The sequence below is a fragment of the Bactrocera dorsalis genome, chromosome 1 (genome assembly GCF_023373825.1).
Source record: "Bactrocera dorsalis isolate Fly_Bdor chromosome 1, ASM2337382v1, whole genome shotgun sequence".
Classification (NCBI taxonomy): domain Eukaryota; kingdom Metazoa; phylum Arthropoda; class Insecta; order Diptera; family Tephritidae; genus Bactrocera; species Bactrocera dorsalis.
Window position 1 is genome coordinate 10,158,929 of NC_064303.1, and position 19,389 is coordinate 10,178,317.

The following is a 19,389-nucleotide window of genomic DNA, read 5'->3' on the forward strand; positions in this document are numbered from 1 at the left end:
ATATTTTTTATTAATAAATTATAAAAAAGAAATAAAATTGTTTTTTTTTTTTCTCGTAGCTTAATGAAAAGTTCTCAAAGTAACAGTAAAGAAAATCATGTTATTCATGAATAATTAACACACACCTTATTGAAATTGAATATGCAGTCAATATTGTTACAAAAGTAGTATTAAGTTATATTTGTATTACTATATGCATCCCTGATTATGAACAATAGCTGTAGGTATATGGAATAGCATTTGTCTTGTTGTAGACATCTGGCGCCACGGCTGTCTGCTCGTCGAAACAATAGACATCTGGCGCCGCACTGTCTGCTTGTCTAGGTAAACAATTGCTGAGTCTGGCGCCGCGACTGTCTGCTTGCGTCTGGCGCCGTATAGCCGTATGTTCTGGTAATTTCCAGACGCGATATTCTAGAAGGACACGTCGGCATCAGCGAGAAGTGCGTGGCTATATAAGCCGTGGCAGCGCCAACGTAATCAATCAGTGCTAAGAGTAAACTGTTATAGTGTAGACGAGTTGTGAAATAAAGAGTTGTTGAATTAAATTAAACAGTGTTGATTTTATTTGTCAATCCAGAGATACGAACCTAACAAAGTAAACTAGCAAGAGTAAATTCGTAACAATTGGTGTCAGAAGTGGGATTGTCAAATAATCCAAATTCAAGATGGTTAAATTCGGAGAATTGAGAATTCAACAATTAAAAAAGGAACTGGAGGAGCGTAATTTGCCGATAAGCGGGCAAAAGGCGGATCTGCAGGCACGATTACGTGAAGCAATGGAAGCGGATGGAATTAATGTGGACGAGTTCGAATTTGTTGGGCCAGAAACTTCTACAAAGGTAGAAGAGAAAGTAGAAGAACAACGAACATCATCAAGTGCAGACACGAACATGCTGTTAGTGGCTATTAAGCAAATAATAGCTGAAAATACATCACAAATAGCAGAAAATGCAGTGCAAACAGAAAATCGTCTGGTACAGCAAATAGCAGAAAATGCAGTGCAAACAGAAAATCGTCTGGCACAGCAAATAGCTGAAAATATATCACGAATAACAGAAAATGTAGTGCAAACAGAAAATCGTCTGGCACAGCAAATGACGCAAATAGCTGAAAATACATCACAGTTAGAGTCTCGCCTTACACAACAGATTACAGAGAATAATACACAAGTGCAAGAGAAATTTTCAAAATTTGAAGACGAATTAAGCACTTTAAAAAATGACGAAGAAAATTTAAAAGCAGAAGTTCTTCAATTAAGTAATCGTGTGCGAGAACTGCAACTGCATGGCCCTGCACCATCGACAAATAATCAAAGATTGAAGGCACCCACATTCGATGGAAGTATTCCATTTCAAATTTTCAAACTTCAGTTTGAAAAGACAGCAATGGCCAATAACTGGAATGCAGCGGACAAAGTAGCGTCCTTGTTTGTATCATTGAAAGGACCTGCGGCAGAAATCCTTCAGACTATTCCAGACTGTGAACGGGACAACTATGAGGCATTGATGAGTGCGATAGAAAGACGATATGGTAGTGAGCACCGGAAACAAATATACCTGATCGAACTGCAAAATAGGGGTCAGAAGATTAACGAGTCATTGCAAGAGTTTGCAACTGAAATAGAACGACTGGCTCATTTGGCAAATGCAGATGCACCTGTGGATTACATTGAGAGGGTAAAAATTCAATGTTTCATAAATGGAATTCGTGATGTGGACACCAAACGCGCCACATATGCATTGCCAAAAAGAACGTTTGCTGAAACGGTTTCGCACGCCCTCACACAGGAAACAGCTTCCCTACTAAGTAAACCAGCACACAAAGTACAAAGGGTTGAAATGGAACAACCGGCGCTGATGGAAGAAATATTGAAGACTCTGAAGACAATTGCTGCACCGCGAGTAAATACAACAGGAAGATGTTTCAACTGTGGAAAAGCGGGTCACTTTGCCCGAAATTGCAATATAAAAGTAAACCCATCAAAACGGAAACAACCAACAGATAACGAGGACGGAGCATCCACATCTCACAAGTCGTTAAAACTAAAACGGAACAGTTCAAAGGGGCGTGAGCTGGTTCCCACAACTATTTGCCCCGCCATCTCGATATCACAAATAGGTCGCCATGACAACAATCTTACTATCAACGGCATCGTAAATGGACGACTGTCAACGCTTACTTTGGATACTGGTGCCACACATTCAATCATCCGACCGGATGTGGTGAGAGGAACGGTTGAACCATTAGTTGGTTGCAAGCTTCGAACGGCCACTGGAGAGGAAGCAGCTGTTGCGGGAAAAGTGTTCTGCGAAGTCATAATTGGTACCCTGGAAGTTAATCACACCTTCATCGTAGCAGAAATCGCGGATGAAATTATAATGGGAGTAGATTTCATGATTGATCACGGGGTTACTTTGGATTTAAACAAGCAAATGCTGTTTTGCCAGAACATGGAGATGCCTATAAACACCGGATATGTGACCAACGTTGAAAGTAAGAGGGTGATTGTTGATGATAATCAGAGTATTCCACCAAAATCTGAGGCGATTGTATGGGCTAAAGTGAATGGAGGAGGTGGGACTGAAGAGTTGTGGATTGTGGAACCAACAAAAATAGATACACCCATATTGGTAGGAAGAACGCTTGTGAAAACTAGAGAAGACGCCACCATTCCGGTCAGAGTAGTGAATGAATTCAACACGCCTATAAGTCTGAAGAAAGGAGCAGTAATTGGACAGTGCCAGAATATAAGTGCAATAGCACGATGCGAACGGTCACAACAGAAACCTACTATTGAGCCACAACAGATAAGTCCTACACTCCTAAATAATTTGCTGAACGAACTGCATGGAAATGAAAAATTAAAAGCAGAAAAACTATTAGAAAAATACGCATCCATATTTGCAAACGAAGGAAACACAGGAAGAACCGGCATTGTCAAACATCGCATAAATACCGGAGACGCTAAACCAATCCGACAAGCTCCGCGTAGGGTTCCACTAGCAAAACGTGAGGATGCTAACAAAATTATTGAAGACATGCACAAAAACGGTGTAATCGAACCTTCAATAAGTCCATGGAGCTCACCTATCGTCTTAGTTAAAAAGAAAGATGGTAGCACCCGTTTCTGCGTAGATTATAGGAAGTTGAATGATGTCACAAAGAAAGACAGTTATCCTCTACCAAGAATCGACGATACATTAGACACCTTGTCTGGAGCGAAATGGTTTTCTACATTAGATCTACAAAGTGGATATTGGCAAGTCGAGATCGATGAATGTGACCGTGAAAAGACCGCTTTCAGTATGGGCGACGGGTTATGGGAATTCTCTGTGATGCCATTTGGGTTATGTAATGCGCCTGCAACGTTCGAGCGACTGATGGAACATGTGTTAAAAGGACTCAACTGGAAGACATGTTTGGTGTATCTTGATGACATTATCATCATGGGAAAAAGTTTTGATGATCATCTGAAAAATCTAGAGGAAGTCTTTCAGCGAATAGCATCAGCCGGATTACGCTTGAATCCCAAAAAGTGCTCATTATGGAAGAAGCAGGTCACATATCTCGGACATAAAGTGTCAACTGAGGGGATTCACACCGAGGAAGGAAAAATAAATGCAGTTAAAGATTGGCCTCGACCCACCAACATACATGAACTCCGCAGCTTCCTCGGTTTATGCACGTATTACCGCCGTTTTGTACCTGGATTTGCGAACGTGGCTAGAAATTTACATGATTTAACAAAGAAGAATCGCCCGTTTGTATGGCAGTTGGAACAAGAAAAAGCGTTTGAGCAGCTGAAAGAACTACTTTGTACGGCGCCGATGTTAGCTTATCCAATACCTGGAAAGAAATTCATCCTGGATACAGATGCGAGCGCTTATGGAATTGGAGGTGTCCTGTCTCAGCTCATCGACGGACAAGAAAGAGTAATTGGGTATTACAGCAGAGTGCTCGGGAAACCAGAGAAAAACTACTGTGTGACGCGAAAAGAACTACTAGCTGTGGTGGAATGTGTAAAACATTTCCACAAGTATTTGTATGGACAACGATTCTTGCTGAGGACTGATCATGCAGCATTAAAATGGTTATTACAGTTTAAGAATCCGGAAGGCCAAATTGCACGATGGATCGAAAGATTACAGAATTACGACTTCGAAACGGAACATCGAAAGGGGATTCACCACAAAAATGCGGATGCATTATCACGTCGCCCTTGTCCACTGGAATGTAAACATTGCTCCAAATCAGAAGGAAAAGAAGGTATAATCGACGTGCGATTACTGAATATAGAACCTGAAGATGATTGGACTCCTCACCGCATCAGAATCAATCAGCTGGAGGACCCTGATCTTGCAAAGCTGGTAATGGCCAAAGAAAATGGGGTACGACCACCAAAGGAACAAATAAGTAGCGAGAATCCAACTGCAAAAGCATATTGGGCCCAATGGAACAGCATAAACCTCGTTAATGGATACCTTCATCGTACCTGGGAAAGCGAAGATGGCAAACATTCTCGTCTGCTCATCATAGTACCGAAGTCCATGATCCCAAAAGTATTGAAAGAATATCACAATGGACCTAGTGGAGGGCACCTTGGAATAACAAAAACTATAGAGAAGATTAAACAACGGTTCTACTGGATCGGTTGTCGAGATTCCATAGCAGAATGGATAAGTAATTGCGTAGAGTGCATGGCAGCTAAAGGTCCTAAAGCCAAAAGTCGCGGTAGGCTACAACAGTACAACGTGGGATCACCATTTGAACGAGTCGCAATGGATATTGCAGGTCCGTTTCCAACCAGTACGGCCGGAAACAAATATCTACTGGTTGTCATGGACTATTTCAGTAAATGGCCAGAAGTATATGCCTTACCAAACCAGGAAGCGAAGACCGTAGCCGAAGCGTTTGTAGAAAATTGGATAACAAGGTTCGGAGTGCCCGTCGAATTACACTCAGATCAAGGCAGGAATTTCGAATCTTCCATTTTCCAAGAAGTCTGTACATTATTGGGCATCCACAAGACACGGACAACAGCGTTACACCCACAATCAGATGGGATGGTAGAGAGATTCAACCGAACGCTCGAAGAACATCTGCGGAAAATCGTTGATAAAGATCAACGGAATTGGGACAAGTGCATCCAGATGTTCCTGCTGGCGTATCGTTCAGCGAAGCACGAGACAACTGGTTACACGCCAGCAAAGATTATTTTCGGATCTGATCTGCGACTCCCTGCTGATCTTAAGTTTGGAACGAATCCTACAGCTGTAAGAAATGATGGAGATTATTGTTCTGCCTTAAAGGAAGAAATGAATGAATTGCATCTAATGGTAAGACAGCATACGCATCTGATGAGCAATAAGATGAAGGACCGGTTCGATCAAGCGGCAAATTCAAAAGGTTTTGAAGAAGGTGATCTGGTCCTGTTGTACAATCCACTTCGAAAGAAAGGCTTGTCCCCGAAACTACAGACAGCCTGGGAAGGACCCTATATGGTGATGAAACGACTTAATGACGTGGTATACCGCATACAAAGAAATGGAAAAGCACGATGTAAAATGAAAGTAGTACATTTGGAGAGGCTCGCCCCATTTGGTTCAAGAGGATTTGTGCCTAATCGGGACGATTAGGCTTTAGTGGAGGGCAGTGTTACAAAAGTAGTATTAAGTTATATTTGTATTACTATATGCATCCCTGATTATGAACAATAGCTGTAGGTATATGGAATAGCATTTGTCTTGTTGTAGACATCTGGCGCCACGGCTGTCTGCTCGTCGAAACAATAGACATCTGGCGCCGCACTGTCTGCTTGTCTAGGTAAACAATTGCTGAGTCTGGCGCCGCGACTGTCTGCTTGCGTCTGGCGCCGTATAGCCGTATGTTCTGGTAATTTCCAGACGCGATATTCTAGAAGGACACGTCGGCATCAGCGAGAAGTGCGTGGCTATATAAGCCGTGGCAGCGCCAACGTAATCAATCAGTGCTAAGAGTAAACTGTGATAGTGTAGACGAGTTGTGAAATAAACCCTGCAAGACGGAGGTAACAGATTGCACAAATACATTGAAACATTTTCAGCTGTTCACTAACACTGTTACATTTTCTGGAATTTTCAATTGAATGGGAGAATACGTAAGTAAGATAGAGAAAAACTATCGACATTCTAAACATATTGTAATATTAACTTGCTAGAACAGGAGAGACGAATGCCCAATTTTTCAAGAAGAAGAAAACGAAAAGCGCAGTTTATTTTGGATTTTAAAGAGGTAAGTTCGTTACTTGATATTTTATTTATTATTTATAAATACATATTTATATTTTTAATTTATTTTGTATAGAGAAACTAAAAGGCTTAACAAGGAGAAAAAGGTAAGCATTGTGAATTTAATGTTGTGTGTATAATTAAAAATTTTAATATTACAGGAAACATTTGGAGGATTCAAATACATATATTGCGTACAACAAACAAATAAGAGAGTAAGTTTTAAATTATTAAAGCTAAATAGTGCATATTTATTTCAAATAGTTGCTATAGATTGTGCATTTTTGTGAAATATGTAATTTGTGCTTTATATCTACATATATATGTACATATATACATACATACATGTGTAAATGTAAAAAATTTGAAATCTAAATTGAAACGAATTGTGCGGTTACAATTATAATTGTGCCGACTTTAGAATACCGCCCCAGGATTTCGGGAATAAAATGGGTATTGTCGAATTGAGGAGGTTTTTCAGAATTAGTGAAGTGCTAGTGAACATAAAAAGCGAAATATAAGTGTAAACTTAATTTACACCAGAAAACTTCTTGATCATTTCATAAGCGTTTTTTATATGAAGTTTTTGCTTTTTTTGAGAGCTGGAAACCCACCTTTAAACGCAAATATCTCGAATATTTATATTCTTGAACTGGATAACCTCCTCTATAATTAAAAATGTTCATTTGTTCGTCCAAGATATCTGTTCGTATGCAGAATATCTAAAATTGTTTAAAATAAAAACAACATTAGTGTTTCATCATATACATACATATACGCATTTCTGCTCCTAAGCAGGATTTTAAAAATTAAATTAAAATTAAACTTTTTCAAGCTTCAAGCAAATGAGGAGTGTCTTTTCAAAAAAGGATATTTACATTTTAATTTTTTTAAACTATTTATATAGTCTTTTCTTTAGTGCTGAAATACACAACTTCTTTACTTGGATGTTGATCTCAAAAAGATACATATGTCGCAAGTAAAAAAGGGTTAAATTATGTGTCCTAAACAGAAATACTATTTTTCGGTAAATCAGTAAATATTTATATATAATGTTTTCTCATTTTACAAAAATTAATTAAGAAATAGATATTCTCTTTTAAAAAGACACTTCTCAACTATATTTTCCTCCTATAATATACTATTTGTAAGTATTTACAAATCAAAAATCTTTATCAAAGTAATATTTGTTGCTATATTATATTTTTTAATTAAACTTAATATTTTTAATTTTATATAATAATTATATAATATTTTTTTTTTTTTTTTTAGTTTTCGACGTGGATATTCGATTCCTATCATAGCAGCAAAGACGCATCATTCAATTAGCCGCATCACCGGTGATTTGGAGGACGAGCATTACCTGGAGCTCGCTTCGAAACTACCCATGTCATCGGAAGAGCACGTGCGCTTCGTGGAAGAAAAACTTTCCCAAAAGGAAAGCACGGATGCTATGGTAAATATTTCGTTTTTAAATATTATGCGATTGTGATATAATTTACTGTAATTTTTTTTTACAGATGCGGCTAATATTGAAGTCGAAGGGCGCAAAAGGCAGTGTGGACGGCGTACTACGTGGTTTGTTTTCAGACGATGTAATGTACCATTACAATTTAGAGGGGCGCAAGGAGAAGAAATCCCTACTAAAACTAAAATGCGTAGGGTTAGTTTTTGGTAGGTTTTTTTATTGGTATATATTTGAATGCCTTAACTTATTACGTTTAATTTTAGATATATTTCCTGACAAGGATAAAAACAGTATATATGGGGAGCTCCGGAGATTTGTGGCCTTAAGCCACAATCGTTATAAACAGAAGAAACATAAACTAAGGGCTAAATTAATATAAGTTTTATTATTATTACTTATATATATTAGTTTTAAGTTGTAAATATTAGTTTTAAGATGTACATATTAGTTTTAAGTTGTATATATTAGTTCTAAGTTGAAGTGTCTAATTTTACTTTTAAAAATATGAATTTTTACAATTATAATTTTTATACTCAAATAACTTGTATATAATTTTTCTGCCGAATGCAATAATAATAGGCATATTATTAATTTAATTAATATCTGATTTTGATTTTATTATTAAATAAAGCAAAATAATTTAAAAAAATGACTTTTATTTAAAAGAATTTAATTTGCTAGAAGTAAAAATGGGTAACAGATAATCTTGTTACTGCTTGTTCTTCCTAACATGCTTATATGTTAAAGGTAACAAACTAATAACCAAAATAATAACACTAACAGATATTCGGGTAACAAATACTTTTTGTTATCCATAACACATGGGTAAGCTAAGCGCTAACAAAATAATTTGTTACACGTAAGATGCTGTGAAGAGATTTGCTAACAAATGTGTGTATTCTGTAAGAACAAGGCAGCATGCGATATTTGCCATTGGTTAGAGCGAGATAACCATTGAACATTAAATAGCTATGTGTTACTTTTTTCCCACTCTCTGAACAAAAGTAACAAATATTTTAACGAATGCAAAAGTGAACAATAACAACTCGTTTACACGTTTGCTAACAACTACCCGTCTTGCAGGGAAGAGTTGTTGAATTAAATTAAACAGTGTTGATTTTATTTGTCAATCCAGAGATACGAACCTAACAAAGTAAACTAGCAAGAGTAAATTCGTAACAATATTAATTAAGATTTGACAGTTTTTCGTATACTTGTATCTCTCCGTTGCAACTCTGTTATTGTCCATTTTGTTGAACACTACCTTTATATTTATGTAAATTCGCCTGAAGATGTCGCTAATGTAATGTATCACTGGAATATGGCTATCTCGCATGTACGCATGCTTTTTTACCTGATATAAATGAAACAACAAATTCAAACGGAAAATAAAACGATCGACGCTAGTTTGGCGCCTTGCGGATTTTAGTTAATTTTGGAGCGAGAGGAAGAAGCATTTATATGTGTATATTTCGCGAAAATTGCTAAAAATAGCATTTTAAAAGTTCAAATCAACTGAGGAAAGTACAAAAAGTTAACAAACGTATACAAGCGTCAGTTTTTGTGTAAAGCAAATTGTCAGCCTTAAAAGCAACGTCGAAACAATTTGAAAAAGGATCTACAGGTTGCCGAATATCTGCACCAGGTGCAAAAAACGTGAAGGAACTTCTGTCATTTGTTGGTATCTAGAAAATTCGCATAAGGCAATCACCATGAGTAAGGACATTTACTATTCGGATAAATACTACGATGAAAAATTCGAATATAGGTAAATAATTTTGTTATTGTAAATTCGTTGTTTATTATTTAATAAACATGTGTTTGTTTTTAATTTTCAAGGCATGTTGTGCTACCAAAGGAACTTTCGAAATTGGTGCCCAAAACGCATTTGATGACGGAGCACGAATGGCGGTCTATTGGTGTGCAACAATCTCGCGGTTGGATACATTACATGATACATAAACCAGAACCACATATTTTACTATTTCGCCGACCAATACAACAGTAATAATTATACATTACATTACAATATTAATTATAACAAATCAACAGGACCAGTAACCCACCACATTTTGCTATTGTTAAGATCTCGGGCGTGCTGCACTGCCATAATTTAATTAAAAAATAATCCAAAAAAGTAAATACTCTTAATAATTGCGTTCGCTGTTTCATAGAAAACCAACTATGCGCGTATGAATAGTTAAATTAAACAGTAACTCGCCTTTGTATATTCGTATTGAAAACTCCGTTGTACAAAATGGCTAATAAATTGTAAATATAAAAGAAAAAGGCGTGTGCCGGCCTGCCTGTTGCCTGTTCAATAGCATAGATATTTGTAACCTGATCATGATTGCCATATATTGTATTTTGAAAGCCATCACGGTCTGCAAATATTTTGAATTTTTGAACATACTCGTATTACTACTTTTTAAGTTCACATTCGGATTATGTTTAGATGAGTCTAATCCATTTTTTTCGCGCTTAATTTAGCATATTTTCATCTACACATTCATTAAATGTATGTATGTATGTATTTAATTAAAATATTCCTATTTTTTCTGGATATAGTGGTTAGGTTCTCTCAGCATGTTTACAATTCGAAAACTTTTATTGGCTAGTGTCTTTTAGTTATAAGACTTTATGAAATAGTAGGTTTATAAATTTTACAATCAAATGCATGCCACTTTTATTGATGTACAAAATAAGAAGAAATACACTATAAAATAATGTTTGTGATTTCAATAATAATACAATAAATAGAATCGGCGTTTGTTTCTTAAAATTTAAAATTGTCTTTTAATCTTTGCATTTAGCGAGTTAGTGTGTGTTTTTGTGCTCATTTGTCGGATTTAGGAACACAGTGTGATATACATACATATGTGACGCACAAGCTGATCGATTAAATTCAAGTGCTTGTATGGAAATCTTTTATTTGATAAGATCTATTCACGAAATTTGGCTCCGTGTATTGTTCAGGGCAATGGTACAATCTCTGACTAAATTGTTCAGATCGGACCAGTATAGCTTATAGCTGCCATACATACTAACCAATCAAATTCAAGCTTTTGTATGCCGTTTCCACGACAGCCGGGTCTACGTAACCAGAACGGACCCGAATCTTTTTCCAGACTGTCCACTTGACAGAATTCTGTGGCAATAACAACAACAATCACCAACCAAATCCAAGTTCTTGTATGTAAAGCTTTTGATTTGTCAAGCGTATTAAAGCGCTGTTGCAACCGTATTTAAAGTTGTATCCTGTTTTTTAGTTTATAATACATTGAGGTTATGTTACTTACATTTAGGTGAATAAGCGTTTTCGTTAATATTTATGAAATTTTTTAGTCTTTTGTCTTTGAAACTTGTTGTATTTAACCAAGGCGCAGCAGTGGTATGTCTTAATCCGTTTTTTTTTTTTACAATTTGAAAGTTGTAGTTATTAAGTAAAAAATAATTAACAATAAATTAGCTTTAAAAAATGAGAAATACATACCTTCAAAATAATAATAAAATACATGCTAAACATTATAAATAGTCATTATTCCGGTGCTTTATACGTTCCCACCAGCGGGTGTGCGCTATATTTGATCATCTAAGGGTGACACACATACACACACAGAATTATAAGAGCGTTTGTTGCAACCCGTTGCGCTGTTATTGCTGCATAAGTACATAATACAATATGAAAAATTGTATATTTTTTACAAAATTAATATATTATATGCTTTTTGCTACAACAAATATGTCGCTGTTCACATCCCCTATATACCATATATAATTACATACATAGATACTTATGTATGTACATATACTGGTGACTGCAGCAGAAGCTCATATTATATGTATACCCATATACATATGTATATACTACATGTACATATGGAAGTGTGTATGTAGGTATACATAAACCGGATCTGTCCATCTTAATTTTTTTATGCCATACATTAACAATTACCACCTCTCCGCGCTGCACAAGTGACAAATTTATTCGCATTTCGATTCTCAAATTCTTCAAATCGCAGCCCTACAGTGACCAAGCGGACGAAATTTTAATGTATGGAGATATTACACTGTATACCATACACATTTTTCTATTTTTATTTTTTTTTATTTAAAGAAAGCAGGGTTTTAAATTTCATACATATATGTATTATTTTTTTATTCGGTATTTGAGATTATTATATATATTTTTTTTAACCCGTTATTTGGAATTCGAATTTTGAAAATTATTTGTATTTAAAATTTTCGGGATTCCAAAAAAAAAAATTCTTCAAATGTTAAGGGCCGCTTTCTCAGTGTCTGGTTCCCAGCCATCTGTCATGAGGTGTAGTTGTTGTTGTGCTAACGGATATCTAATCCCCGTTAGGATGATAAGGATTATCTAAGTTTTCGTCGACGTCATCTAGCGGGAGGCCCAGAAAACATGCTGCTTCGACGGAGTCGGACCAAAGGAAAAATTGTGTTAGATGAGTGGGGTGGCGGGGTATGCAAAGAGGTGGCCAGTGTCATGAGGAGACTCATTGCATGCAGGACATACGTTGGTTGGGTCGGGGTCTATTCTGGACAAGTAAGAGTTTAACCTGCTGCAATATCCAGAACGAAGCTACGCAAGGGTTTGTTAATGAGGAGTACCCATCCTTTAGGATGCCTGCGGTTGACGCGCATTTAACAGACTGCGTGGCCTCACTATCGATACTTCTTTCATAGTTCGGAACCCCAGATGCTTACCGCGTAGTCTTGCCAATGCGGGACAAGTGCACAAGAGATGTTCCTTTTTTCTCTGGTGCCTTGCTGTAGACATTTCTTGCCGTCTTGTCGATCTGTCAGCGCCATTCTGCGGGCGTGTGCCGATACCAGACAGTGACCAGTTAGTATACCGATCATGATCCTACAGTCTCTTCTTGACAGGGATTGATACCATCGAGACGCATCTATAATTATTTCATGCCTGTCAATTGAATATCTAAGTAGCAGAGGTATAATAAATTCCGTCTTTACCGGAGTCAAATTGCAGCGTAAGGCCTGTTATGACCATTTCATCAGTTTCACAGTTCCCAGGAATATTCCTATTTCCTGGAACACATTGCAGGTTTATCGTGAAATAGGATTTTAGATCTACGAAGAGATTAAGGTTTTTTTGTAGTGACTTTGACAAACCCGTCAGCAACTGTAGTGATCTCAAGGCCGCCTGACAATCTGTATATATGAAAATATTCCTTGTTGAGAGCAAGAAGGTTTTCTTTAATTGCTTTGATCTCCGCTAGGAAGACACTGCTGTGGTTTGGTAGATGGAAGGCAATTTCAGTATTTAGTTTTGCTGAAAAGAGGCCATCTTAATTCGATTATGTAGTTTGGACTCATTAGTATAGATGCTTTTCCCTGCGCCATCGGTAAGGAACTTAACATTCATCATCTGGCTGCAAAAAAAAGCTTGGTATTTGGGTACAACATAAATTGTGTGTGAAAAATTTATTGAATCGAATTAGCATCTGCGATTCTTTGCTGAAAGGAAATGATATCGAATCATTTCTAAGCGAATGGTAACAGGAGAGTGGAAAGTGGTTCAAATACGACAATAATATGCCAAAAAGATCATAGTCTAAGCGTGGTGAAGCTCAACAAATGGTCGCAAAGCCAGGATTGACGCCTCGAAAGATTATGCTGAGTGTTTGGTGGGATTAGGAAGGAGTCATCCACTATGAGCTGCTTCAGCCTGGCCGAACGATTGATTCTACATTTAACTGTCAACAACTGATGCGATTGAAGCAAGCATTCGAAAAAAATGGCCAGAACTGAACAACAGAAAGGGCTTCGTCTCCTATCAGGACAAAGCCAGACCACACACACAACTTTGATGATTTGGAAAAAAGTGGAAGAGCTTGGTTGGGAAGTTTTGATGCATCCACAATATATTCCTGACCTTGCAGCATCGGACTGCCATTTCTTTCGGTCAATGCAGAGCTCCCTTAATGAAGTAAAGTTGACTTCAAGAGAAGCTTCTGAAAATTACTTGTTGCAGTTTTTCACTGAGAAACCATAAAGGTTTTACACTGATGGAATAATGTCTCTAGCAGAAAAATGGTGAAAAATGGTCGACCAAAATGACACTTAGTTCATTAAAGTTGTAAATAAAGAAAAAAAATTTGATTAGAAATACGAAAAGAATTTTTCGTTAGGGGTATACATGAATTGATTCTTATAATAAATGACAAAAAAACATTTCCCTTTTATGTTTATTCATTAATTTGCAAAATATGGGGTCGACTCGTCTCATATCCACATTAATACGTGTGTATGTATATTTTCAGCTGAAGTCGCATGCTGCAGTCCACGTACACAAAGTAATTTAAATAACATGTTTTTCTTGCTTAGGTGGTCAAATAATTCTTAAACCACATTTAATTCGACAAAATCATGAGTGAAAAGTGCTTTAACAATAGAGTGGGCACTTCCAGAAATTAAAGTAACCTTGAATTTCAAATGAAGTTATGTTAAGTTTTTGAAATCAGCTGCACAAAAACAAAATAGTTAAGCTCCTATGTATGTAAATGTGGTCTCGTAGCCAGTATGTATGTATCATGCAATTGCATTGATAGGATGAATACTTTAACATACACTCTTTTCTCAAGCTTTCTCGAGTTTATGATTAATGTTTGTATAATAATGGGTGATCCATTTCGAGGTTCCCTATTTTTTTTTTTAAAGAAAAAACACAGATACTTCAAATTTAATGGGGAATTTTTATTATCAATCAAAAGAACATTCTTTGGCATTCCTCTTTCAAATGTTGGCCGTGGCTACGTCTCAGATGGTCCATACGGTGAGTCCAATTGATGACTCTTTTCAGCATTTCGACTGGGAACTTGCGAATGACACGTGTGAAGTGTTGCTCTAAGACCTAAAGCGAAGCGGTATTGTCCACATAGACTTTAGACTTTACATATCCACACAAGAAAAAGTCTAGTGGTGTGATATCTCACGATCGTGATGGCCAATCTACCGTCCCAAAATGTCAAATTATTTGCTCGCCAAAGTGTTCTGTGTGTAGGAAGTGTCGCCGTCTTGTTGAAACCAAATAACTCCGAGATCAAGATCTCAATAAAGTTTGAAAACGCCGAACTGCAAGCAATATGAAGATGATACTTTGAGTCAAAAGCAAATTGCAGCCATGTTAAATGTTGCACAGCAAACAATTTCAGATCGTTTAAAAGCTATGGGAAAGATCTAAAAGTATGGAAAATGAATCGAATGAAAGACAAATGGAAAACCGGTAAAAACACTTGTTGACACGAAAAATTCAGTTTCGTTTCGAATTGTCAGTGGTGACGAAATATGGATTTACTTTAAGGGATTAAAGTCGGTGTTAATCCGGCATAACCATCAACATCGACTGCAAAACCAATTCGGTTCGGTAAGAAGGCATCAGAACGGTGTGCTATATCATGAGCTTCTAAAACCTGATGAAACTGTTAATAAATCGCTACAGAAAACAAATCATCGATTTCAACCATGCATTGAACGAAAAACGAGCAGAATGAGCCAGAAGGCATGGTAAAGTAATTTTATTACACGACAAAGCAAAATTGATACAGAATACAATCAAAGTTATTGGCTGGGAGATGCTACCCCACCCGATGTATTTATCATAGTTGGCCCCTTTCGATTGCCATTTGTTCTCGTTGATGGGATGCGTATGACTCATGGCAGAGCAGTACTTCGATTCCTACACAGAAGTCGAAAATTGGGTGCCTGGAGTTTGCTTCAGAAGACCTCCATTTCTATTGGCATGGTATCCACAAATTGCTAGAAACGTGGACAAAATTTGTAAAAAGCAATGGTCAATACTTTGAATATTTTTTTTTTTTTACTTTTCCATTCAAAACTAATATGTATTTCAAGTATTCTAAAAAAAAAAATTTTAAATGGCTAAAAGCAGTTTCCTGTACGTTTTAGCATTCAAGAATTGCCGTTCCCAAAAACCATATTAAAAGTTGTCTACGCCAACCGTCACAGTGCTCAGACGCCTATGTATTCATTCCATCGGATGTTCCTTCCTCCGAAGATCATGGAAATAATAATTGATAGGTAGGTAGGAGTGCTACCCACTTGGGCTTAATTACCGCTGAATGCTTATACTTTTGCTATCTCGTTCCATTGTTACGCTCAAACCATTTGGTACTCTTGATGTAACTACTTACGTCCGTTGTGCTTTTTTAACGCGCAACCATTCAAGGTTTGGTTCCTTTGGGTTCCTAGTATTTTGTATTGGGTTCGTAATAGAGCTGTACGTTTATAGAGGAAGTGGAAACGCGTTTCCTTATTCCCTTCTAGCTTGAAGCTATGGAAAATATTGTTATATGGTAAGTATGTTTTTAGCTCTCATGCTCTCCAAAGGACCAGCGGTTTATTAAGGGCTGTAACTCTGTATATACTATTTCTGTACCCATGTACCTATTTAATAAGTCCTTGGTTCTATTCTTATTATACTTGGGCCCTCTCTATTTCGTTATAATGCATGATATTATTGCTTGGAAGATGCGGGCTAAATTTAGTAGCCGGATAGAAATATAGATGTGAAGATCATTGTATACTTGTATTCAGTCCCTACAGCGCAGGGTCCAGTTTGGACTTGCAGGTATAGATAGACGTAGTATCTTCCTCCGCTATTAACCCTCTTCTTTATTCACATCTACTTTCGCCCGAAAGTTACTATTGAACTCTAACTTTAGGATTCAGGATGACGCTATGTACAAATAAACAACAAAGTAGCTGCCAATTAACAACAAAAAAATCATAAACAGTTATATTGGCTGTATTCGCTGCTTATATGTGTTAACCTAATGACGCGCAGTGTATACTCGTACTACTTTGCTTTCGTAAATTTCATGAATGAAACACTGTGCTGAAGAAGAACAAGCCAACTTCATATGAGTTTTTAGAAGGTCACAGGGAGTAGCTTTTTCATTCATTAATTAATAGACATCGAAAAAGAGACATACTTACATACATATGTTTATATAAATCTCCGCTTGTATGGATTAACTTTGAAAAGATCAATGGTGTCGTAAACCAACCCAATCGTAAGACGTTTTGTTAACGCCAGACGAGAGTGTTAGTGCTGCTCGCGAGAGGACTGTTACACAAATACACGCATACAAGCAAAAGATGTCTATATATAAATGCAATACTTAAGAAATATTTGCTAACAACTTCTACATGTACACCCTACATTTGGTAAAAGAGACTTGAGGGACAGCGCGGTAATGCTTTGGCTCTCAATAATGATAATATGAGAAAGCAATAAAAAAATATAATAAAATAAATTTATGGGAAAAAATGAGTTGTTCCCTAAATACAAGTAAGGAAGGGCCAAGTTCGGGTGTCACCGAATATTTTATACTCTCGCATGATAAAGTGATAATCGAGATTTCATTACCCGTTATTTACATATTTTTTTATTTTGCTGTAAAATTAATTAGAATTAAATTCTGAGAGATTTACCGAAAAAAAATTAGGTTAGGTTAGGTTAGGCACTGAGTTCTTCGTGTTCGATAACAGGGACCTTGAAAAGTTATAGTCCGTTCACGACAATTTTTCCACAAGGGATACCTCAGCTCAAATACCGTATTTGTGTAAAGATTTATTCCGCTATCATCATTGGTTCCTAATGTAAATATTATACAGAGAAGGCATCAGATGGAATTCAAAATAGCGTTATATTGGAAGAAGGCGTGGTTGTGAACCGATTTCACCCATATTTCGTACATGTCATCAGGTTGTTAAAAAAATATTATGTACCAAATTTCATTGAAATCGGTGGAGTAGTTCCTGAGATATGGTTTTTGGTCCATAAGTAGGCGACGCCACGTCCATTTTGAATTTTAAAAAAAAGCCTGGGTGCAGCTTTCTTCTGCCATTTCTTCCGTAGAATTTAGTGTTTCTGACGTTTTTTGTTAGTCGGTTAAGGCACTTTTAGTGATTTTCTACATAACCTCTGTATGGGAGGTGGGCGTGGTTATTATCCGATTTCTTCAATTTTTAAACTGTATATGGAAATACCTGAAGGAAACGACTCTATAGAGTTTGGTTGACATAGCTATAGTAGTTTCCGAGATATGTACAAAAAACTTAGTAGGGGGCGGGGCCACGCCCACTTTTCCAAAAAAATTACGTCCAAATATGCCCCTTCTTAATGCGATCCTTTGTGCCAAATTTCACTTTAATATCTTTATTTATGGCTTAATTATGACACTTTATATGTTTTCGGTTTCCGCCATTTTGTGTTTGGCAGTGGGCCGTTTTTGACCATCTTCGAACTTAACCTTCTTATGGAGCCAAGAAATACGTGTACCAAGTTTCATCATGATATCCCAAGTTACAGCTTGCACGGTCGGACGGACAGACAGACATCCGGATTTCAACTCTACTCGTCACCCTGATCACTTTGGTATATATGTATGTATAACCCTATATCTGACTCTTTTAGCTTTAGGACTTACAAACAACCGTTATGTGAACAAAACTGTAATACTCTCCTTAGCAACTTTGTTGCGAGAGTATAAAAATTATGGATTCGAATCCTAGACGAGGCCAATTCTAAATTTTGGAAAAGTTGCTTTTCAAGTTCGAATCACAGGTGAGTAAAATTCTGAATTAAAAAAAATACATTCCAAATTGTCTCTATAGAAAATGTTCGACATTTTCACTTAAAGGATTACATGGGTTTACGGGTTTCGAAAAATCAATTTTTTTTAATATCTACAACAACATTTTACAACGAAAGACTCGCAACGTTCCACGGGGAGAGAACCGAAGGCGTCCTTGAAAAAGACGTTAAGGCAGCAGCGGCAGCCAATGAGCTTGTGAAACGGCATTTGACCGTCGGGTTCAGAAACCACAGTAAGCCGCTAGGACATTATGTCACATGATCGGTGGAAAATAGTGGAAATGAAGGTATTGGAAGCCCTCTGCTCGATAATAGCGTCATTTGGTGGCGCAGGATGGCTAAACGGAGTAAAAATCCTGAAATATAACGACGCTAAAATGAGTAAGAGAAACGGTCAGAAAGCTTCCAAACGTGAATAAAGAAGCGAAACTGGAGGTGGTGGAACAGAAGAATTCCATCGGTAGCCAAAGCAAAGGTAACCATATCTCGCGTGGTGGAGCCGAAACATGCTCTGCGGCTGCTACTATGACAGAATACAGACGTGCTGACAAGCAACTCGAAGGTATTAAGCGTGGCGAAATCGGTCAACGAAGATGGAGGCCAAAGCTATATCTTCCAGATCAATAAGGCGACAGAGGGTATTCTGGTCGCGAGGGTGTTGGAAGCGTGTTCCTTCGCTGACGGCAACAAAAACACGTAAGAGATGGGTGAAATGGAAAAGATCTCTGCATAGAAGGGATCATAACAATTTCACGTGTACTATAGGAAGTGTAGGTGGAGAAAGAACCCAGTCAGCAGTCTCATGGTCCAAAACCAAGAGCTGAGGGTACTCCCTCCACAAAAGTAAGAGCAAGAGTATAAGCCTATGCCGAGCTTGTTCTCAACTTAGAGAGGTATAGCAACAACGTGACTTTACTCCAAGAACCATGAATTGCATCAGGTAACCTGGTCGCTAGGCTGGAGTCTCAAAACTATACAACATACAC

The 19,389-nt window shown here is 37.2% G+C and overlaps 2 protein-coding genes across 2 annotated transcripts; both read left to right on the forward strand.

The window, feature by feature from the left end:
• The first annotated feature begins 63 nt into the window (after positions 1-63).
• Positions 64-8,825, forward strand: LOC125775829 (uncharacterized). The gene is made up of 6 exons (XM_049446767.1): positions 64-79; positions 6,346-6,376; positions 6,431-6,484; positions 7,542-7,725; positions 7,790-7,943; positions 8,001-8,825. The coding sequence occupies exons 1-6, from the start codon at positions 64-66 to the stop codon at positions 8,114-8,116; spliced, it is 555 nt and encodes a 184-aa protein (XP_049302724.1). The 3' UTR covers positions 8,117-8,825.
• A 296-nt stretch (positions 8,826-9,121) lies between these two features.
• On the forward strand, positions 9,122-10,526 carry LOC105222153 (cyclin-dependent kinases regulatory subunit). The gene is made up of 2 exons (XM_011199359.4): positions 9,122-9,505; positions 9,577-10,526. Exons 1-2 carry the CDS (start codon positions 9,450-9,452, stop codon positions 9,743-9,745), a joined length of 225 nt encoding a protein of 74 aa, XP_011197661.1. The 5' UTR covers positions 9,122-9,449; the 3' UTR covers positions 9,746-10,526.
• Positions 10,527-19,389: the final 8,863 nt, after the last annotated feature.